The sequence below is a fragment of the Cyprinodon tularosa genome, unplaced genomic scaffold (assembly GCF_016077235.1).
Source record: "Cyprinodon tularosa strain WSP-4 unplaced genomic scaffold, ASM1607723v1 ctg738, whole genome shotgun sequence".
In the NCBI taxonomy this organism is placed as follows: Eukaryota; Metazoa; Chordata; class Actinopteri; order Cyprinodontiformes; family Cyprinodontidae; genus Cyprinodon; species Cyprinodon tularosa.
Window position 1 is genome coordinate 20,156 of NW_024039494.1, and position 22,722 is coordinate 42,877.

General features: G+C 50.7%; 1 protein-coding gene across 1 annotated transcript in view; it reads left to right on the plus strand.

Annotated features, from left to right (window-relative positions):
* mlphb (melanophilin b) overlaps positions 1-22,142 on the plus strand; it is a 35,900-nt gene extending 13,758 nt beyond the window's left edge. The window contains exons 4-15 of the mRNA XM_038269762.1: positions 1,749-1,888; positions 7,806-7,814; positions 8,108-8,163; positions 10,562-10,654; positions 10,836-10,959; positions 11,038-11,264; positions 11,967-12,050; positions 12,717-13,013; positions 15,360-15,509; positions 15,582-15,650; positions 15,731-15,779; positions 20,734-22,142. Of these exons, the coding sequence (XP_038125690.1) occupies positions 1,749-1,888; positions 7,806-7,814; positions 8,108-8,163; positions 10,562-10,654; positions 10,836-10,959; positions 11,038-11,264; positions 11,967-12,050; positions 12,717-13,013; positions 15,360-15,509; positions 15,582-15,650; positions 15,731-15,779; positions 20,734-20,783 (1,348 nt within the window). The 3' untranslated portion in view covers positions 20,784-22,142. The remainder of the gene's footprint in view (positions 1-1,748; positions 1,889-7,805; positions 7,815-8,107; positions 8,164-10,561; positions 10,655-10,835; positions 10,960-11,037; positions 11,265-11,966; positions 12,051-12,716; positions 13,014-15,359; positions 15,510-15,581; positions 15,651-15,730; positions 15,780-20,733) is intronic.
* Positions 22,143-22,722: the final 580 nt, after the last annotated feature.

A 22,722-nucleotide genomic window follows, 5' to 3' on the forward strand; every position in this document is an offset into this window, starting at 1 on the left:
TCCTGTAGCTATAGATCAGGAACAGAGTCATAAAACAGAAAGGATTTTAATGCATTTATTTCATCAGGAAATACATTATTAACCTTTAATACATTATAGTTTAGTATGATTACTATTTCTGGGGAGGGAAAAACATCATTTAGGTCTTTTTAATAAAATAACATCGAGGGGACGCAGCTACCAGATCTGCTTCCTGTCAGTGACGTCACGCTGCCTGATTGGCTGAACGTTGCACATGATGTAAAACATTGTGGTTGCCCAGACAACGATAATGACATCACGCAGTGTCAGTGTGGCGAGTCGGTAGCATCTGTAGCGTTAGCGTGTCTAATGACCGATAAAGTTTGAGACTAAAGAAGAGATTTGATCCTTAAGAATCGTGTGCGATACAGTTCGTCAGAGTGGAGTTGCCATATGATGATGTCATAAAAAGGGGGCGGGGCCCCGAGCAGATCTGGTACCTACAGCGGATTTATATCTGGTTGATGATGAGCTGATGGTAAGGATCATGCCTCAGGGACGTATCGGGTAGCGACAGCGTGGCTAGCCTATAGCTAACCTGCTAAAAGGAGACGGCTAAGTTAAATAAACTAAGCTATTTCTCATTAGTCCTGGACAGTGCTGCCTTTTGTATCTATGCTTCTTTTTCTATGTCTGCTTCTGTCTCCTTGAACCCCAGTGGGCCTCAGCAGATGGCCGCTCACACTGAGCCTGGTTCTGCTGGAGGTTTCTTCCTGTTAAAAGGGAGTTTTTCCTCTCCACTGTCGCTACAAGCATGCTTAGTGTGAGGGATTGCTGAAGAGTCAATGAGTCGATGCAATCAGCTGGTTTTCCTTAGATAGAAAACTTTGAATCAATCTGACTGGATGATCTGGTGAACTGGAAAGTGACCTGAGATGACATGATGGGAATTGGAGCTATAAAATAAACTGAATAGAATTGATCCACATTAACTCATCAAGATGAGCTGATTTTTTCCAGCTCCACTTATTGAGCTGTTTTCCGGATGTATAATTAACCCATGCATTTAAAAAAAGTCTAAGTTAATATAAATAAAAATAGCTGAGTTCACCTAACATTAATTGTTTAAAAAGGGTTAAATACATTTTTCTGGATTTATTTAAAATGTTCATTTACAGGGAGTTCACTCTGTGAATCTGGTAAACACATTAGATGATGCTAATGTTGTAGAATAGCTCTATTCTACAACATTAGCATCATCTAATGTTTATCTGTTCTGTGTTTTCCTTTAAGCTAAAATCAGCTGGATGTTTTCCTTTTTAATGAAATGATTAAATCAGCAAAATAACAATAATAAAGCATAACCTCGCTGTCTGTCCTCTGCTGCTGGATAAGTTCCATGTTTTTAATTATCTCAGTAATTGTGTTGACCTGTGAAGCCGTTTAGCGGACAGTTAAAGCTCCGCGGTTTTCCCAGACTAACTCTGAACCACTAGTGAATTATTGACATTTTGGCCTCTGCTGTGCAGAGAGAAACCTTACATAACTTCTACGCTTCCTTCGCTCCAACTGGGGGAGGCTGGAATTCAACCAGCCGCTTCTTTCCAGGTCCATCTGCAAACCATAAGACTTCAGTTTTCTCTCATTTGCTTTTATTTGTGTGCAGAAATGAACTGGTCATTCCCAAAGGGCTGGGGTTAGCTGTCCAGATTCACAAATGGTTTTATTTTATTTATTTTTTGTTGTAATTGCTGCTCGTTTATTCCTGTTTTGCCTTTTTTTTGCAGGGTGCTTAGAATCGGTACCCTGGAATGGTACCATGAGAACGTCCGTGCTCGCTTCAAGCGCTTTGGCAGCGCTAAGGTGATGCGATCGCTCTTTAAGAGATTCAGCAAGGAGCACAGCTGCTCTCAGAGCGACCCTGGAGGTTAGTGCTCCCCTTAGCTTGGTTTATGGCGTTTCATGCAGCCAAAGGTTATAACAGCAATTTTAATCTTTGCTCCAGTTGGGAAAGTTGGGATGAAGTAAGAACACACACTGCAAAAACTATCTAGATATAAGTTTTAAAAATCCTTCAGTTAATTGTATTTATCCTTAATCTGAGCAGTTATATAAGATAATCTGCTGATAGAATGAATATTTTTACTCTTAAAATAAGATAATTAGATAATAGGCCCCTTAAAATAAGATCATGAAATTGTGTTTTCTTATTATGGGTGTAAATGATCCTATTTATTGGCAAAGCGTCTCATTTACCTCCTAAATTCACAAACAAATGCGCTTATTTAAATATTTAAAAGTCATAAGAAAAAATGTTTCATGGCTGTGGTTCTGCTCTACAAAGACTTTCTGAATTGGCTAAAAGATCAAACTCCCCCTGATTGACTGCTTGGTGGTCAGTGAACATCTGTCAGCCTCCAGATGTTTGCATGAAGAAGGAAAAAAGGGTGAATCAATGTATTAAGATGGTTTTCAGTTGCTTTAAACCTTAACAAATGTCCATCTGTTTCACTTCTTTCTCTGTGAGCCGGAGGGTTTGCTGCTGGTCAAAAGTTCAATCCTCCACAGTTAGAAAAGTCGGCCATGAAGTCAGTTTGAGCTGCGAGAAATCCCCCCTAAATGAAAAGCTTCACTGAGATCCAGCAGCTGCATAAAGCCTCCATGAGGCCCACTCCCACTCATTGCAGCACGTCCATCAGCATTGCACGGCTGAACCGGATCATCATGAGGAGTACAGAGACGTTCTAAAGTCGCTCTGAGACGACAGTCAATGAACAACATCTGCAATCCTCAAATTTAAATTAAACAGGAATTTTACTGCTGTGAAAAAAGTATTTTTCCTCCACTGGTTCTTTTACACTTAAATGATTCAGATCCATCCATCCACTTTCTACTCCAGCCTTCCTGTGGGGGGGCAAAGCGCTTATTGGGCAAATGGCGAGTTTACCCCACCTGTCGCCACCTGTCCATCACAGGGAACCACAGAGACCATCCTGAGAGGCAACAGGCAACGAATAGGAAAGTACACTGATGGTTTAAAGCAGTGGTGGAGGTCAGAGGAGTCAGCTGTGGCGGCTGGTCGAGTTTTCTCCATAAACTCAAAATAAACGTATAATAAAAACCAATCAAATGTAAACTAAAGGATCACAGCAATTTATTTACATGAATGCTAACAAGAAAAACAGCATTCTAAAATGTTCTGCAAAGTGCTTTAAATCAGTCCTAGCTGCGTTTATCCAGGCTGGATCAGATCCTGACCTTTGGAAAAGGAGTTAGCCTCACTGCAGGCAGTTAGCCTCGATGCATGCAGTTAGCCTCGCTGCAGGCAGTTAGCCTTGCTGCATGCAGTTAGCCTAGCAGCATGTAGTTAGCCTTGCTGCATGCAGTTAGCCTCACTGCATGCAGTTAGCCTAGCTGCATACAGCTAGCCTTGCTGCATGCAGTTAGCCTAGCAGCATGTAGTTAGCCTTGCTGCATGCAGTTAGCCTCGCTGCATGCAGTTAGCCTCACTGCATGCAGTTAGCCTAGCTGCATACAGCTAGCCTTGCTGCATGCAGTTAGCCTAGCAGCATGTAGTTAGCCTTGCTGCATGCAGTTAGCCTCGCTGCATGCAGTTAGCCTAGCTGCATGCAGTTAGGCTTGCTGCATGCAGTTAGCCTAGCAGCATGTAGTTAGCCTTGCTGCATGCAGTTAGCCTCGCTGCATGCAGTTAGCCTTGCTGCATGCAGTTAGCCTCGCTGCATGCAGTTAGCCTAGCTGCATGCAGTTAGCCTTGCTGCATGCAGTTAGCCTAGCAGCATGCAGTTAGCCTTGCTGCATGCAGTTAGCCTAGCTGTATGCAGTTAGCCTAGCTGTATGCAGTTAGCCTTGCTGCATGCAGTCAGCCTAGCAGCATGCAGTTAGCCTTGCTGCATGCAGTTAGCTTAGCTGTATGCAGTTAGCCTTGCTGCATGCAGTTAGCCTTGCTGCATGCAGTCAGCCTAACAGCATGCAGTTAGCCTTGCTGCATGCAGTTAGCCTCGCTGCACGCAGTTAGCCTCGCTGCACGCAGTTAGCCTCGCTGCATGCAGTTAGCCTTGCTGCATGCAGTTAGCCTTGCTGCATGCAGTTAGCCTAGCTGTATGCAGTTAGCCTTGCTGCATGCAGTTAGCCTAGCAGCATGCAGTTAGCCTTGCTGCATGCAGTTAGCCTAGCAGCATGCAGTTAGCCTTGCTGCATGCAGTTAGCCTCACTGCATGCAGTTAGCCTTGCTGCATGCAGTTAGCCTAGCTGCATGCAGTTAGCCTAGCTGTATGCAGTTAGCCTAGCTGCATTACTTACTTACATTTACTCGTCATTAAAGATGAATGTCATGCACTACTTCAATTCAATTCTATTCAGTGTATTTCTATAGCTCCAATTCACATCAGGTCACCTCAGGTCACTTTATAGATCCAGATCATCCAGATCATCCAGTCAGATTGATTCAAAGTTTTCTATCTAAGGAAAACCAGCTGATTGCATCGACTCATTGACTCTTCAGCAATCCCTCACACTAAGCATGCTTGTAGCGACAGTGGAGAGGAAAAACTCCCTTTTAACAGGAAGAAACCTCCAGCAGAACCAGGCTCAGTGTGAGCGGCCATCTGCTGAGGCCCACTGGGGTTCAAGGAGACAGAAGCTAAAATATATTTTCATATATTTCAAAATATAATTTATATTTTATTTTTAAATTATAATTTTCTATGTCTTCAAGGCACACCATGTAACTTTTGGCCACTGGGGGCGCTAGACCTGTAACTTTCATGTCTAGCGCCCCTAGTGGCCACAAGCGCCGCAGCAGAGTCACCAAAGTCCTCAGTCAGCCTTCCAGCCTCCTTTCTGCATCATGTGGCCAAAACATTTTGTCGTCCAAAACTCTCCCTGCTTCCAGCTGCTGGCGGCCAGATCAGACGCAGGGATTTAATCCTCGTTTTTCCTGTTTTCTCTGCTCTGCCTCCCCACAGCTGGGCTCCCAGGGTTTAACTGCAGGGCTACACCCACCTGCTGCTATATTAATGGGGGCAAAAAGGAAAGAATACAAACCTATAACTTATCTTAAGGACTGAGATGAAGTTTAGTCAAACCTGTTTCCCCAAATGAAGACGTGAAAAGCAGTTCATCTAAAGCTAAGCTAGCGTTAAATTAGAAAGTCAAAGTTTGTAAAGAACCCACAATAAGGAGGTTCTCCCAATCTCATGCTCCCTGCATCAGGTATTACGGTACCTGCAGGATGGGACTTATGGTTCTGCCCCCCCCCCCCGGTGTTACCTTCTATTCTAGCGGGAGGTACAGGAGGCGGCAGGAAGGGGCGTGGCCTGGGGACACCGTCCACACTGGCTTGGACGATCCTGCCTCTGGCTTCCTGCCAGGCGGCCGAGTGCCGCCTTCCTCGTGACGTTGCTGACATTGGGGGGGGGCAACTTTGTTTACTTTAGCTGCAGTCAGGAAAGAATGAAAAAGAATCAGAATTAAAACCTAAATGATGCTAACTTAGCTAAGCCAGGTGCCATTAAATATGTGGGTTTGTAAAACATTTTCCTTTAGATAAATAAAACTGTCATTTGAAACCAAAAAAAGATATTCTTAACGACGGCTTCTGTGTTGAATGTGTGAAGTTTTAATGTTTTATTAGAAGGAAAAAAAAACTAATTAATCTGTCACCATATTAGCACATTTAATACATGTAATGTAAATCATCACATCTGAGTATTGCATTTAGAAATGAAAACTATGTTGCTGAGTTGAGATTTAAAGGTATTCTGGACCCGTTCTCTCCACTTAAAAAAGAGCGAGCGAGAGCGTGCACGAGAAGGAATGGGCTCGTGCACGCTCTCTGTTTAAAGCTGCTGTTCTTATAGCTCAGAGCAGCTAACTGTGTCCGTCCGCCTTAACGCCTAACTCCCTCCATCACTATAGAACAGACACTATATAGTGAACTTTATAGTGAACTCAGTTAACTGACCGTTCAGACAGATGATCACTGCTTTTCACTCCGTTGGTCACATGGCTCCTCCTCCGCCGCGCGGTGCCTGCGCCATCTTTGTTATTAGTCGGGTAGCGACGGCTTATGGCGACAGTGGGCCGCGGGCGCAGCGCTAATATCATCAGCTTTTTTAATTTAGTTTTAGTCACAATGATGAAAATCAGTTTTAGTCAATTTATTGTCATTTTAGTCGACGCTGTAAATAATATAAATGTCAGAAACAGTGTTTAGTTCCAGGTTTTATCCAGCAGCCCAGAGGTCATGGATTAGCGGACAGCGGTCTGGATCCGGATCCACCTGCTTGTTAATCCAGACCTAACCTGATTTAAAACATTTATAAATTACGGCATGTTGTCCTGCAGTGTCTAACTTCACTTGCGCCTCTTCTCCAGTTAATACGGTAAAGCCCTGGGGAGCGTCCGGCTCCAGGCTGCACGTGATCCAAATGAGCCAATGAGCTGTCAGTCTGGGTTGCTGCTGCTGCTACTTTTAGACACAGCAGGCAAACCTGTGGCAAGCCGGGCGATGGGAAAGAAGGAGAAGACCATGAGAAAAAGAGAGCAGAGAAAGTGTGGACTGCTGGAAGAACTGCGGTGAACTGGTGAAAGAAAAGTGAAATGGCGTGCTCAAAGATGACCCTGCACATTTAGAGGATGTTTGGCTCAACCTGCTGCTGTGAAGCAGGATTCTCCACCATGAACAGAATCAACAATAAATCTGGATCCAGGCTCAAAATGAGCTCCTTGATATGTGCTTGAGAATGGCTTAGTCTCCATTTAAACCCAGGTTTAAAGCCTTGCAGTGCAGCCTAAAGCCCACTGCCAACATTAAGACAGAAAAAAGAAAGAAAAGAACAAACCATCAGTTCAGGGGTTTGAGAAAATATGGGAATCAGGAAATTATCTATAAACCAAACTGAACGATTGTTGTTCTCTACTTAAAAAATCAACTATTTAGGTTTTAAAATAGAAACATTTTCATTTGCTTTAATGCTGAAGGACAGAGAGCAGTGAGCTCATGGAGGAGGATTTGTTAGTGAGAACAAACAGTTCAGTCTTTTTTGCTCGTTAACAGAGAAAGTGTTTCCAGAGGTGCAGCAGCTAAATGGATGGAAATAGTGTTCAGATCACTGTGTTCACTTCATTCCTCCTTTTATTCTTTGCTCTCTTTCATAAAGCTGCAAACTAAAGGAGTTTTCTAAACTGCGGTTTTATTTCAGTTCGTAGCGTTTTTCTGCGCAGCAGGTCTCCCAGTGAGATCACAGCGTTTGGATGGGAGTGGGCCAGGGCTGCTGGTACCGCTTACGCTGAGTCACCCTGGAGGGCAGCGGCGTGGGGGGGGCAGAGGCGCTGGCTCAGCCTGGAGAGCAGGGCTCTGCAGCCCAGCAGGAGGAGGAGCAGGAGGAGGAGAAAGCTCCTCTCTGCTGGAATGCAGCTTTTCAGATGTGAACCAACTTTCAGTTATAAAACCAGCCATAAATATGCATGTTAACAGAAACATGAGGATCTTGGTCACATGCAGAGACTCATGTGACGTCTGGACTGAATTAAACACGCATGACTTCACGCACGCCGCCTTCAGCAGCCTCCCTGAGTTCCTGCTGTGGTCCGCCGGGCCCTCAAAGCTCGGAGGGAGTCCTCCTCCTCCTCCTGCTGCTGCTAGCATGGCTACGCTAGCATCTAATGATAGGAGCCACGTCTCATTATGTCATCATTGAACTGATGGTCGGCTGCAGGGATGGAAATGAAAGATCTAAACTGAGGGATGTGATTATTTCTGCAGGGCTGTATTTATTTGCAGCTAACATGTTCGTTCCCTCACTGCCTGTTTTTCTTTTCAGAAGTCCACAGTAAGTAGAAACGCCTCACTGATCTGATTAACGGCGTCTGAAGCACAGCTCTCCCTCCATTACTCACTGAATATGAGAAAACATTAGATTTCAAGGGATCCCAGAGCTCCTTTGCTTCCTGCTTATCAAACCTTTCTTTTTTACGTTCCTCATCTTTCTCTTTTGTTTTTCCGTAGTTTCTGACTTTATCGTCTTTTTCTCCTTAGTTTTTCTTTGCATCTGTTTGGTTCTTATATTAATTAGTCTTCCATCATCAGCTCATAAATCACGGCCTCCTCTGTTCTGTGTGTCAGCAGATGGATTTGAGGAGCACAGCGTGGAAGGAGCAGACTCACAGCACCTCCCTGGGGTAGGACCTCCATCTCCATCTTTCATCTCAACTAACTGACTAATCCAGGTTAATAATCATACTTCAGGACGCCCTGATCTAGACCTGCTGACCTTTAGGGGGTTTCAGGAGGGGCGGGGTGGGATTTAGGGTCACCATGAACAGAAACCAGTAAACCAAACCATCATGCTGCAGCACCCCAGACTGGGAATCATCAGGATCTTCTCCGATCGAGAAGATCAACCAGGAAGTAAGAACTTCCAAACATTTGAACTAGAACGCCCTAAAAGTGGCAGGTGGGAGCTGCAGGTCCGAACTCCTGCTGGCCAGGAGGTGGCGCTCCTGCTGGCCAGGAGGTGGCGCTCCTGCTGGCCAGGAGGTGGCGCTCCTGCTGGCCAGGAGGTGGCGCTCTCGCTCACTCTCCTTCCTCTTTATTGGCCAGCTCTGCTAATGCTAATGCTAACCTTTGCTTAGCATGCCCACCCTGAAGTAAAGCACCAACCTCTGTGTTGTTTCTGAGACCTCCTGCAGGTGGCGCCGACCCCTGACTCCTCCTCCTCTCCTCCTCCTGCTTCTTTAAAAGGTTTTCAGTCTCTAATCAGAGAAGAAGTCGTTTCTCAGCTCCGTCACGGAGCTGCTACTCCTACTGGTGCAGAATCCTGTTTGCCAACGTTGGCATGGTAACCAGACAGTGACACCTTCTGGTTCCTTTTTATTCTTTGAGTTTTCAGTTTCACTTTGTTTTTCTTTAGTTTTCTAGTTTTATTGGTTTACTTCCTATCTTGTGTCATTCTGGATTTTATATTTGAGTTCTTAGGTTTTTCTGGTTGCCCTCTTGTATTGGTCTCCTTTCCTCTACCTCCTTCTAGACTCCTCTGTTCCCACCTGCTCCCAATCAGCTCATTAGTCCCGTCTTTGTTCAGTCTCCCATATATACTCCCCCAGTGCAGCTCCTCACTGCTGCTTCCTCGTCTTTTCCTGCCTCCCCAGGTGAATTTTCTCATGAAGTCGTTTGGTTTTTGGATCCATTTATTTTGAACTTTAGTTTTTGGATTTTTGCCTCAGTTTATTAATCATATCTTCAGGAACTCGCCGCTGCATTTGGGTCCTCAGAACCTCAACCAAACCCTGACAGAAGGAAATAGTTTTTAACCCTTTCTAGGACACTCAGTGAAATACTTTTAAAATCTAAATTTCAAGCCAATAATGATTTTGAATTTCCTCTGGAACATTAAAAAAATATGGATAATTGGATGGCAAAAATTAATGTCAATGTAATAACAAGAAACCAACTTTCCCAAATATATTAAGAAAAATAAAAGTATTAAACGCATTAATGCTGATACTGGTTCTTACATTTTTCAGTTTATAATCCTGAATTTAATTGTTAACAAGGCTTATTAACTTTTTTACTTTTTACCTTTTTTCTTGATTTGCTAACTTTGTTTTTTTTTCCAAGTTAATTTATAGTTACATGTAATTCAGGGTTCATCTAATTGGTCAAATGCCAAAATCAGATGTGCAGCCATGCAGCAGGATCTATGCTGAATGGATGGATATAGATCTAGTGCTTCTAGACCTCACTGACGGATGGGGGGGGCTACATTTGTAAGGGGGATGCTTAAAATGCTTACTTACCTTATAAAGGGTTAAAAAGGATTTACATTCTATAGATTTTTTTGTCATTGAAATTACTCCTTTTTCCTGAACCACTCTAGACTTTATGCATTATTTTTATAAATGAAACTGGGCGCTTCGGCGGCGCAGCGGTTAGCACGCCTGACCCATGTGTAGACGCCTTACTCTCGATGCGGCCCGACCCCGAAACATGAAACGGTTTTAATGGAAATGTTTTATCTGTGAATAATGGTAAATTCAGAGCAGTGGGAGTTTGTTCAGCTTTCTTTACGTTAATTGGTTCTATTGCTCCTGCTCCTCCTGCTCCTTCTCCTCTTGTCTGATGTTGCACCCCACTAACTCCACATCTCACTCCGTGGTTTGATCATGCAACCAGGTCTCAGTTAATCCCAGGCTGCTGTTGCCTGTCTGGTTGTTTACTGAGACTGGTGGGAAAACGCTGGTTTATTAGCGCTAGCTGTTAGCTTAGCTCTTAAACCGCTAGTTTCTGCCATGCTATAGTCTGCTACCAGTAATAAAATCCTTGGTAGCCACTGCTAGCTAGAGAGCTGCAGGCTCAGCTTAGCGCTCTGCTACCTTTCACAATAAAAGCCTCTACTTCCTGATCTTCTGTCTCTGAATCTTCATGGTCAGAATCAAGCATCTGACGCGTCCAGGTCTGCTGAGGTCCAGCAGCAGGTTTCTGCTGACAGGAACAGACGTAGAACTGAGGGAACCTCAGAGGCTTCAGGCCGTCTGAACGCTGATGAAGGTTCATCCTCCTCATCCTCCTCCTCTGTAGATGAAAAAGGCCAAACGGAGGCTGACGGTGGATCCGGTTGATTTCCTGCTGGGCTGGGATCCCTGCACCACCTCCAGAACTCCACAGGACCAGGTAGGTTCTGGACCACGACCAGTAGAACCAGTTCTAAAGAAGCAGATGATCCGAGCTTCAGGTCTGAGCTCAGATTGGGTCAGATTATGAGCCAGTAATGGTTTCAGTGAGTTAATCTGGAGTCTAGATTATTCTGATCCGGTTCCTAACCGGGTCGGTCACCAACGCTCTCCCCCCACAGGCATCAGTCTCTCATGACATCACAGACTCTGACGGCGGTCTGAGGGAGCCGATGCTCTGCGACGCTGACGTGGCGGCCATCTTTCAGCACGGCGATCTGGACCCGGAGATGAGTCCGCAGAACGGTAAGGAGACTGTTCCCCGAGCGGCCGCCCGCCGGCGTCCACAGGTCAAAGGTCAGGCCTCTGCTTTGTTTTCTCCAGATGACACCGGGTCGGCGGAGTACCGGACCGGCCCATCCCGCTCCGTGTCGCGCCTCAGCTACTCGTCCTGCGGCAGCGGCAGCTTGGCGGGTCTGAGGGGCTGCGGCAGCTACCTACCCAGCCTGGAGCACTCAGAGGCCGAGGACGAGCCGCTCCACCAGAACCGCTTCTACCAGCGCCATCCGGGCTCCCAGGAGAGCCTGAACGCAGCCAGCGCCGCGCCGCAGGTTAGTGGCGGCCTTCAGGCAGCAGGTGGCGCTGGTTCGGCTTTGGTCCAATTATCCAGTTCTGATGCTTCTAGAACTGGGTTCCATAATTACAGTATTCTATATTAATAGTAGAATATCCAATAATCTGTAATACTGTAGTAATAACAGCCATCGACCCGGAACCAGAACCAGCTGGTTCTGGTTCCCACCTCAACCTGAACACCATCAGACGGGTCAGAGAGGAGGTTCTGCTCCAGCATCTGGACCTGCTGCAGACCCAGCAGAACGTGCAGAACCTCCTGATGATCTACATGCAGAGAGCAACACAAGCTGTGAAGCATGGCGGTGGCAGCATCATGCCGTGGCCCTGCAGAGTGGGAATGGGTTCTGGGAGTCTGCTGGATCAGGGTCCCAAACCCGCTTTCCGACCGGTTCTGGATCAGGGGTAGCTCCTCCTCAAAGTGAGCAGAACCCAGTCAGAGTTCTGGTTCCGCTGTGGGAACAGATTCCTGATCCTCCTGTTGGACCGGAACGTCCGTCTGAGTGATGAAGAGGAGGCAGCTGCCAGATCATTACATCATCGTCTGATCGTGGCTCAGCGTCTGACCCGACCCGCTGCTGGTTCTGCTGGGTTCCTGTCAGGGTCCAAACATCACAGGAATGCAAACAGATCAGCTAACAGTCCCCCAGCTGCAACGGTCATTTTTCTGCCTTTTCTAGATCAGCGATCTGGACAGACGGATGTCAGCTGTGGAGAACCTCCTAAACCGCCTGGAGCAGAAGGTGACATCATCAAACATCAAGGTAACCCTCGGGGGGGCAAAGATGGAGGCTGCTTCTTCTCTGCTGGAAGGTTCAATGGATGCAGGCCGGATCAGTGGAACCTAAACTAACATTCAAAGGATAATTTCTCTATTCTGAGAAAAGAATTGATAGGCTGCCCCCTGGTGGTGGAAGAGGGGATTGTTAGGTTCAGGTTCCTCCATGGATGATTCCTGTTTCTGATTATGACTCAGACATCAGACAGCCTCAAACGATCACAGAGCCGCTAATTAGAAAAACCTTCAAACATCTGAGCTGCTTTGATTCTCTGCCATGATGGAGCTCCTCCTACAGCTGCTCCTCCTGCTCCTTCTGCTCCTCCTGCAGCCCCTCCTACAGCTGCTCCTCCTGCTCCTCCTGCTTCTCATGCAGCCCCTCCTACAGCTGCTCCTCCTGCGCCTCCTGCTCCTCCTGCAGCCCCTCCTACAGCTGCTCCTCCTGCTCCTCCTCACCGTCTCCTCCAGCAAGGGGCTGATCCTATAGTCACTCTATTACAGATGGAGTAATGTAACTAAAGTAATCCCTTCCTGGGATTATTAAAGTATTTGTGATTCCTGGTGTTGTGAATGAAAGCTGCAGCGTTTGATGGGCTCCATGTGCTTCTGCTCCTCCTCACTGTCTCCATGTGCTTCTGCTCCTCCTCCACAGAGCAACAGAACTCCGACCCCCCACAGCTCCTCCCCCTGCCAACCTGTGGACCTGGAAGTGGACCTGGAGGAGCAGCAGCTCCGACTGAAGCTCCACCAGCTGACGGACAACATCAGCGATCAAAGCTCTGAGGAGGAGGAGCCTGACAGGCCTCAGTCTGCTCCGGATGTCCCAGCCTGGAGGAGCCCACAGTGGGACGTCCGGCCTTCCAGGATCCCCACCAGGCCTTCGTCCAGAACCAGCATCTCCAGTTCCAGACTGGAGGAGGAGCTGCCTCTGCACTGGGACCTCCTGAAGGTACGGATCCAGCTCCTCAGTGGGGAACATCTGACCTCCTGCTGTAGCTTCTGAAAGTCCTGCTTTATAAACGCTGCTGTGTTTATAAAGCAGCAGACCGTGGTGGGACGACGTCCAACCGAGTCTCAGAGGTTCCCAAGGCCAAGAACATTCCAGAACATTCCAGAACATTCCAGAACATCAACCTCATCCACCTTAGCATCATTTTAGGAACTGGATCTTTAAAAGTTACCAAACATGTCGCATTTCTGCTCCACCACTGGGTCCAGGTTCTGCTCCCAGTCGCTGGGTCCGGGTTCTGCTCCCAGTCGCTGGGTCCGAGTTCCGCTCCCACTCGCTGGGTCCGAGTTCCGCTCCCCGTCGCTGGGTCTGGGTTCCGCTCCGAGTCGCTGGCCCAGGGTCCAGGTTCTGCTCCCAGTCGCTGGGTCCGGGTTCCGCTCCCAGTCACAGGGTCCGGGTTCCGCTCCCAGTTGCAGGGTCCAGGTTTCTCTCCGAGTCGCTGGGTCCAGAGTCCTGGGTTCCGCTCCCGGTCACAGGGTCCGGGTTCCGCTCTGAGTCGCTGGGTCCGGGTTCCGCTCCGAGTCGCTGGCCCGGGGTCCAGGTTCCACTCCCAGTTGCAGGGTCCAGGTTCCTCTCCGAGTCACTGGGTCCGGAGTCCTGGGTTCCGCTCCCGGTCACAGGGTCCGGGTTCCGCTCCCAGTCACAGGGTCCGGGTTCCACTCCCATTCGCTGGGCCGGGGTCCAGGTTCCACTCCCAGTCACAGGGTCCGGGTTCCACTCCCATTCGCTGGGCCGGGGTCCAGGTTCCACTCCCAGTCACAGGGTCCGGGTTCCACTCCCAGGCGCTGGGCCGGGGTCCGGGTTCCACTCCCAGTCACAGGGTCCGGGTTCCGCTCCCAGGCGCTGGGCCGGGGTCCGGGTTCCACTCCCATTCGCTGGGCCGGGGTCCAGGTTCCACTCCCAGTCACAGGGTCCGGGTTCCACTCCCATTCGCTGGGCCGGGGTCCAGGTTCCACTCCCAGTCACAGGGTCCGGGTTCCACTCCCAGGCGCTGGGCCGGGGTCCGGGTTCCACTCCCAGTCACAGGGTCCGGGTTCCGCTCCCAGGCGCTGGGCCGGGGTCCGGGTTCCACTCCCAGGCGCTGGGCCGGGGTCCGGGTTCCACTCCCAGTCACAGGGTCCGGGTTCCGCTCCCAGGCGCTGGGCCGGGGTCCGGGTTCCACTCCCAGGCGCTGGGCCGGGGTCCAGGTTCCACTCTAAGTCACAGGGTCCGGGTTCCACTCCCAGTCACAGGGTCCGGGTTCCGCTCCCAGGCGCTGGGCCGGGGTCCAGGTTCCACTCCCAGTCACAGGGTCCGGGTTCCGCTCCCAGGCGCTGGGCCGGGGTCCGGGTTCCACTCCCAGGCGCTGGGCCGGGGTCCAGGTTCCACTCTAAGTCACAGGGTCCGGGTTCCACTCCCAGTCACAGGGTCCGGGTTCCGCTCCCAGGCGCTGGGCCTCGGTCCGGGTTCCACTCCCAGTCACAGGGTCCGGGTTCCGCTCCCAGGCGCTGGGCCGGGGTCCGGGTTCCACTCCCAGGCGCTGGGCCGGGGTCCAGGTTCCACTCCCAGTCACAGGGTCCGGGTTCCGCTCCCAGGCGCTGGGCCGGGGTCCGGGTTCCACTCCCAGGCGCTGGGCCGGGGTCCAGGTTCCACTCTAAGTCACAGGGTCCGGGTTCCACTCCCAGTCACAGGGTCCGGGTTCCGCTCCCAGGCGCTGGGCCGGGGTCCGGGTTCCACTCCCAGTCACAGGGTCCGGGTTCCGCTCCCAGGCGCTGGGCCGGGGTCCGGGTTCCACTCCCAGGCGCTGGGCCGGGGTCCAGGTTCCACTCTAAGTCACAGGGTCCGGGTTCCACTCCCAGTCACAGGGTCCGGGTTCCGCTCCCAGGCGCTGGGCCGGGGTCCAGGTTCCACTCCCAGTCACAGGGTCTGGGTTCCGCTCCCAGGCGCTGGGCCGGGGTCCGGGTTCCGCTCCCAGTCACAGGGTCCGGGTTCCGCTCCCAGGCGCTGGGCCGGGGTCCGGGTTCCACTCCCAGTCACAGGGTCCGGGTTCCGCTCCCAGGCGCTGGGCCGGGGTCCGGGTTCCACTCCCAGGCGCTGGGCCGGGGTCCAGGTTCCACTCTAAGTCACAGGGTCCGGGTTCCACTCCCAGTCACAGGGTCCGGGTTCCGCTCCCAGGCGCTGGGCCGGGGTCCAGGTTCCACTCCCAGTCACAGGGTCTGGGTTCCGCTCCCAGGCGCTGGGCCGGGGTCCGGGTTCCGCTCCCAGTCACAGGGTCCGGGTTCTGCTTTTTTCCATCCTTTTCTCCAGACAGAGTCTCCATCAGAGAGCCCTGAGAGGAAGCAGCGCCCCCTGCAGGAACCTGGCAGAACCAGCTTCAGAGGCTCCACCGCCTTACTGGTTGAACTGGAGGACAAAGTGGCGGAGGCTGCGGCTAACGTTCAGAGCGCCGAGAGTCAGGTCAGGAAGGAGCTGAAGGAGCTCAGAGAGAACCCACATCTGGACGTTCTAATCAACATCTGTCCTCCTCAGGTGTCATTGATCGAGAACCGTATCGCTGCGCTGAACGCTGCGGGGACGCCGACAGACAGGAGGAGGAGGGTGACTATGATGGTTAAACTGGGAGCTGCTGCATCAGCAACTGCTTCCTCTCCTCTGACATGTGGTCTCCTCTGTTGCAGTCGGCCATCCCAGTCCAAGCAAGGAGGCTCTCACAAAACTTCCCCACCAGTAAGAGCTGCCGCCGCTCCCCAGTGCTCCCAGTGCCCCCTCCCATCCTAACCCAGTCAACCCAGAGAACACCTGAGGTCCCAGAATAGGAACCCCACTTTCTTCGCTGCCATGATGAGCTAAACCTGGATTAAAGTGGATTTAATCCAGATTAAATCCATAAAGTCTGAGCAAATAATTTAGACACCTGGTTCCATCTGGTTCCACCCGGTTCGGCTTGGTTCCACCCGGTTCCATCTGGTTCCACCGGGTTCCATCTGGTTCCACCCGGTTCCACTTGGTTCCACCCGGTTCCATCTGGTTCCACCCGGTTCCACCCGGTTCTGTCTGATTCCACCCGGTTCCTTCTGGTTCTACCCGGTTCCGTCTGATTCCACCCGGTTTCGCTTGGTTCCACCCGGTTCTGCTTGGTTTCACCCGGTTCCACTTGGTTCCACCCGGTTCCTTCTGGTTCCACCCGGTTCCATCTGGTTCCACCCGGTTCCGCTTGGTTCCGTCCGGTTCCACTTGGTTCCACTTGGTTCCACCCGGTTCCTTCTGGTTCCACCCGGTTCCTTCTGGTTCCACCTGGTTCCGTCTGATTCCACCCGGTTCCGCTTGGTTCCACCCGGTTCCTTCTGGTTCCACCCGGTTCCGCTTGGTTCCGTCCGGTTCCACCCGGTTCCATCTGGTTCCACCCGGTTCCACCCGGTTCTGTCTGGTTCCACCCGGTTCCTTCTGGTTCCACCCGGTTCCTTCTGGTTCCACCTGGTTCCGTCTGATTCCACCCGGTTCCGCTTGGTTCCACCCGGTTCCTTCTGATTCCACCCGGTTTCGCTTGGTTCCACCCGGTTCTGCTTGGTTTCACCCGGTTCTGTCTGATTCCACCCGGTTCCATCTGGGTTCACCCGGTTCCACTTGGTTTCACCCGGTTCCGTCTGATTCCACCCGGTTCCGCTTGGTTCCACCTGGTTCCTTCTGGTTCCACCCGGTTCCGTCTGGTTCCACCCGGTTCCGTCTGGTTCCACCCGGTTCCGCTTGGTACCACCTGGTTCCTTCTGATTCCACCCGGTTCTGCTTGGTTTCACCCGGTTCCGTCTGATTCCACCCGGTTCCATCTGGGTTCACCCGGTTCCACTTGGTTCCACCCGGTTCCACTTGGTTCCACCCGGTTCCGTCTGATTCCACCCGGTTCCGCTTGGTTCCACCCGGTTCCTTCTGGGTCCACCCGGTTCCGTCTGGTTCCACCTGGTTCCGCTTGGTACCACCTGGTTCCTTCTGATTCCACCTGGTTCCGTCTGGTTCCACCCGGTTCCGCTTGGTTCCACCCGGTTCCTTCTGGTTCCACCCGGTTCCGTCTGATTCCACCGGTTCCGTCTGATTCCACCGGTTCCGTCTGGTTCCACCCGGTTCCGTCTGGTGTTGACTCAGTATTTTCTTGGGCTAATAGTCGGTTCTGTTCCCAGATTCCAATCCATGGTTTTGCCGGCCCAAATTGAGCAGAACTCGGGCTCTATATTTCCCTCCAGAACCAAGGAGACCCAATTGGTTGCAGTCAACGGTTCTTCATGCTGCTCTGAAGTTCTTTATTCTCTGTGATGGATCCAGATAAATGGTTCTGATGTGACCTATCAGGGAGGATCTCTTCTGGTTCCAGATTCTGCCTTCAGTTCCAGAACCTCTAGACAGATCCCAGAGGAGCGGTGCAGAGGCAGCCGCAGTAACCTGCGGTTCCACGTTAATGAGGTTCTGCTGCCTCCTATGGTTCCTGTTGGTGCCTGATGGTTCCTGGTTAATGCCTGATGGTTCCTGGTTGGTACCAGATGGTTCCTGTTGGTGTCTGATGGTTCCTGGTTAATGCCTGATGGTTCCTGGTTGGTGCCTGATGGTTCCTGGTTAATGCCTGATGGTTCCTGGTTGGTACCAGATGGTTCCTGGTTGGTGCCTGACGGTTCCTGGTTAATACCTGATGGTTCCTGGTTGGTGCCTGATGGTTCCTGGTTGGTGCCTAATGGTTCCTGGTTGGTGCCTGATGGTTCCTGTTTGGTGCCTCCTATGGTTCCTGGTTAATGCCTGATGGTTCCTGGTTAATGCCTAATGGTTCCTGGCTGGTGCCTGATGGTTCCTGTTTGGTGCCTGATGGTTCCTGGTTGGTGCCTGATGGTTCCTGGTTGGTGCCTGATGGTTCCTGGTTAATGCCTGATGGTTCCTGGTTGGTACCAGATGGTTCCTGGTTGGTGCCTGATGGTTCCTGGTTAATACCTGATGGTTCCTGGCTGGTGCCTAATGGTTCCTGGTTGGTGCCTAATGGTTCCTGGTTGGTGCCTGATGGTTCCTGTTTGGTGCCTCCTATGGTTCCTGGTTAATGCCTGATGGTTCCTGGTTAATGCCTAATGGTTCCTGGTTGGTGCCTAATGGTTCCTGGCTGGTGCCTGATGGTTCCTGTTTGGTGCCTGATGGTTCCTGGTTGGTGCCTGATGGTTCCTGTTTGGTGCCTGATGGTTCCTGGTTGGTGCCTGATGGTTCCTGTTTGGTGCCTAATGGTTCCTGGCTGGTGCCTGATGGTTCCTGTTTGGTGCCTGATGGTTCCTGTTTGGTGCCTGATGGTTCCTGGTTGGTGCCTGATGGTTCCTGGTTGGTGCCTGATGGTTCCTGTTTGGTGCCTAATGGTTCCTGGCTGGTGCCTGATGGTTCCTGGTTGGTGCCTGATGGTTCCTGGTTGGTGCCTGATGGTTCCTGTTTGGTGCCTTATGGTTCCTGGTTGGTGCCTGATGGTTCCTGTTTGGTGCCTAATGGTTCCTGGCTGGTGCCTGATGGTTCCTGGTTGGTGCCTGATGGTTCCTGTTTGGTGCCTAATGGTTCCTGTTTGGTGCCTGATGGTTCCTGGTTGGTGCCTGATGGTTCCTGGTTGGTGCCTGATGGTTCCTGTTTGGTGCCTGATGGTTCCTGTTTGGTGCCTGATGGTTCCTGGTTGGTGCCTGATGGTTCCTGTTTGGTGCCTGATGGTTCCTGGTTGGTGCCTGATGGTTCCTGTTTGGTGCCTAATGGTTCCTGTTTGGTGCCTGATGGTTCCTGGTTGGTGCCTGATGGTTCCTGTTTGGTGCCTGATGGTTCCTGTTTGGTGCCTGATGGTTCCTGGTTGTTGCCTGATGGTTCCTGTTTGGTGCCTGATGGTTCCTGGCTGGTGCCTGATGGTTCCTGGTTGGTGCCTGATGGTTCCTGTTTGGTGCCTAATGGTTCCTGGTTGGTGCCTGATGGTTCCTGTTTGGTGCCTAATGGTTCCTGGCTGGTGCCTGATGGTTTCTGGTTGGTGCCTAATGGTTCCTGTTTGGTGCCTGATGGTTCCTGTTTGGTGCCTCCTATGGTTCCTGGTTAATGCCTGATGGTTCCTGGTTAATGCCTAATGGTTCCTGGTTGGTGCCTAATGGTTCCTGGCTGGTGCCTGATGGTTCCTGTTTGGTGCCTGATGGTTCCTGGTTGGTGCCTGATGGTTCCTGGTTGGTGCCTGATGGTTCCTGGTTAATGCCTGATGGTTCCTGGTTGGTACCAGATGGTTCCTGGTTGGTGCCTGATGGTTCCTGGTTAATACCTGATGGTTCCTGGCTGGTGCCTAATGGTTCCTGGTTGGTGGCTAATGGTTCCTGGTTGGTGCCTGATGGTTCCTGTTTGGTGCCTCCTATGGTTCCTGGTTAATGCCTGATGGTTCCTGGTTAATGCCTAATGGTTCCTGGTTGGTGCCTAATGGTTCCTGGCTGGTGCCTGATGGTTCCTGTTTGGTGCCTGATGGTTCCTGGTTGGTGCCTGATGGTTCCTGTTTGGTGCCTGATGGTTCCTGGTTGGTGCCTGATGGTTCCTGTTTGGTGCCTAATGGTTCCTGGCTGGTGCCTGATGGTTCCTGTTTGGTGCCTGATGGTTCCTGTTTGGTGCCTGATGGTTCCTGGTTGGTGCCTGATGGTTCCTGGTTGGTGCCTGAAGGTTCCTGTTTGGTGCCTAATGGTTCCTGGCTGGTGCCTGATGGTTCCTGTTTGGTGCCTGATGGTTCCTGGTTGGTGCCTGATGGTTCCTGTTTGGTGCCTAATGGTTCCTGTTTGGTGCCTGATGGTTCCTGGTTGGTGCCTGATGGTTCCTGGTTGGTGCCTGATGGTTCCTGTTTGGTGCCTAATGGTTCCTGTTTGGTGCCTGATGGTTCCTGGTTGGTGCCTGATGGTTCCTGGTTGGTGCCTGATGGTTCCTGTTTGGTGCCTGATGGTTCCTGTTTGGTGCCTGATGGTTCCTGTTTGGTGCCTGATGGTTCCTGTTTGGTGCCTGATGGTTCCTGGTTGGTGCCTGATGGTTCCTGTTTGGTGCCTGATGGTTCCTGTTTGGTGCCTAATGGTTCCTGGTTGGTGCCTGATGGTTCCTGTTTGGTGCCTGATGGTTCCTGGTTGGTGCCTGATGGTTCCTGTTTGGTGCCTAATGGTTCCTGTTTGGTGCCTGATGGTTCCTGGTTGGTGCCTGATGGTTCCTGGTTGGTGCCTGATGGTTCCTGTTTGGTGCCTGATGGTTCCTGTTTGGTGCCTGATGGTTCCTGGTTGGTGCCTGATGGTTCCTGTTTGGTGCCTGATGGTTCCTGGCTGGTGCCTGATGGTTCCTGGTTGGTGCCTGATGGTTCCTGTTTGGTGCCTAATGGTTCCTGGTTGGTGCCTGATGGTTCCTGTTTGGTGCCTAATGGTTCCTGGCTGGTGCCTGATGGTTTCTGGTTGGTGCCTAATGGTTCCTGTTTGGTGCCTGATGGTTCCTGTTTGGTGCCTGATGGTTCCTGGTTGGTGCCTAATGGTTCCTGTTTGGTGCTTGATCGGTTCCTGGTTGGTGCCTGATGGTTCCTGGTTGGTGCCTAATGGTTCCTGTTTGGTGCTTGATCGGTTCCTGGTTGGTGCTTGATCGGTTCCTTGCTAACTGTCCTGGTCTCTCTCTGTGTTCTTGTCTCCTGGGACAGAACCCGGTCATGATGGCGTGCTGGTGAGGAGAAGGCTGAGCATCATCTGACCTTCTTCTGTGGAGATGGAGTCGATGTGGAAGTAGGCCAGATGTTACCATGGTAACAGGATGGAGTCCAGTCGTAACCAGCATGAATGGATCTGGAACCCCAAAGCTGGAAGCAGATGTTTTCTTCTGGTGGAGCTTTAACCCTCAGATGTTCCCAATGAATCTCATTCCTGCTGTAGTTGATCTTTAGACACGTAACTTCTTCAGGTTCTCAGTGGGGTTCTGACCTTTAAGTCACTTCCGAAACTTCATTCTGGTAGGAGGCCCACAGCTTCAGAGAAGAACTGACCCAGAACCTGGACTAGATCAGGACCGTGGCTCCACACAGGATCCACGGTTGTAAACCAGGAACAAACAACTTTCACTTCAGAGAAGGAAAAAGGTCCGCTTTGGTCCAGATGTTCCCCGTTCTCCTTCTAGATGCTGTCCTTCCAGATGTTCTCTGTTCTCCTGCCAGATGTTCTCTGTTCTCCTTCCAGATGTTCTCCATTCTCCCCCAGATGTTCTATGTTCTCTTGACAGATGTTCTCTGTTCTCAGTAATAACACCCAGTGGTATTATCGCCTAGCAACCTTTCCAGCCAATGGTTTGTTTATAACTTTCTTTCTCTTTTTATTTTATTAGTTGTTAGTATTTAGTTTTAATGGGCATAATTATAGTTAAATCATCTGATCACTTCAGGAAAATTATTTTATTATATCATTATAATATTAGTAGTGTTTTCTAACGGTTAGATAAAGAGACGCAGCGAATTGTTGTTACTGCAGAGGCACAACCAGTAGGACGAATCAAGCGCACCCCAAAGGAGGCAGTGACCTCACAGCCACTGGAACGGTTGCTAGGCGATCAGACTCCTTCTATCTAAGGCTGTGTCAAAATGTCCGCCCTGATCACCATATAGTGGCGCCGACATTTTAAATGAGTGTCTGAACGTCTAGTGGATGAAAAAGTAGTGGACTCGAAATTTCCCACAATGCACCTTTATAAAGAACTGATCATCCAGGATCACTAGACGAGCAGATATATCACAGAAAGCTTTGCTCCTGCATGTCCATGGAACGGCAGACAGCAGAGGTCAGGGGTCAAAGGTCATTTCAAGCAGCAGAACCTACAGCAGGTCTGCCCGGTCTCAGATTTAATGCCACTCCCAAGATGGATGCTGTGTTGTCTCCTTCAGCTGAAGGAAGGTACTCACAACCAAAAGGTCCAGAAGACGTGGATCTGAGGAAGACAGAGAAGCTCTAATTGTTCCAAGATGCTGTTTTTATTGGGTTTACTGGTTTTACTGGGATGAATCACTTCTGATGACTCAGATGTTTTCTGCTCTTGGCTTTCTATTAAACGCTTTCAGACACAGAAGAGGCGCCTCTTTATTCCCGCTTAAAGCAAAGTGTTGAAGTTGGTCCCCAGATGGTGGAGGAGCAGCAGACCGACTGATGCTCCTCTGAGTCAATCAGCAGGAATCTGGAGATCCAGACTGAAAGATCTGGACCTCCAGGACCTGGACCTCCAGGACCTGGATCCTGCTTAAGGCTGCTCGGTGGTGAAGGAGCCGCAGAAGATAGTTGCCATGGTGATGTCTGCCTCCTGTGGGCAGCAGGGGGCGCCAGCTGCAAAACCAGGAGCCTCAGACAGTCAGAACATAGAGAGAAGCTAAAGGTCCAGAGTATCAGAACCATCTGCATGTTTTCATCTCTGGTTTGTTAAACAGAACCTTCAGGTCCAGTTTCTCCAGAACCAGTCAGAGCTGAAACCACCTCCCATTGGCTCGGCTCTCAGCTCTGGGCTCTGATTGGACAGAACCGTCTCAGCACAGGGAGGTATTCTACTGGGTCAGAAAACCGGGTCATGGTCCAGTTCCCCGGGACCCGATCAGAATATGGTTCTGATCCTGAACCACCAGTAAAGGTTCTGGTTTCGTTCGGTTCTGAATGAGAAG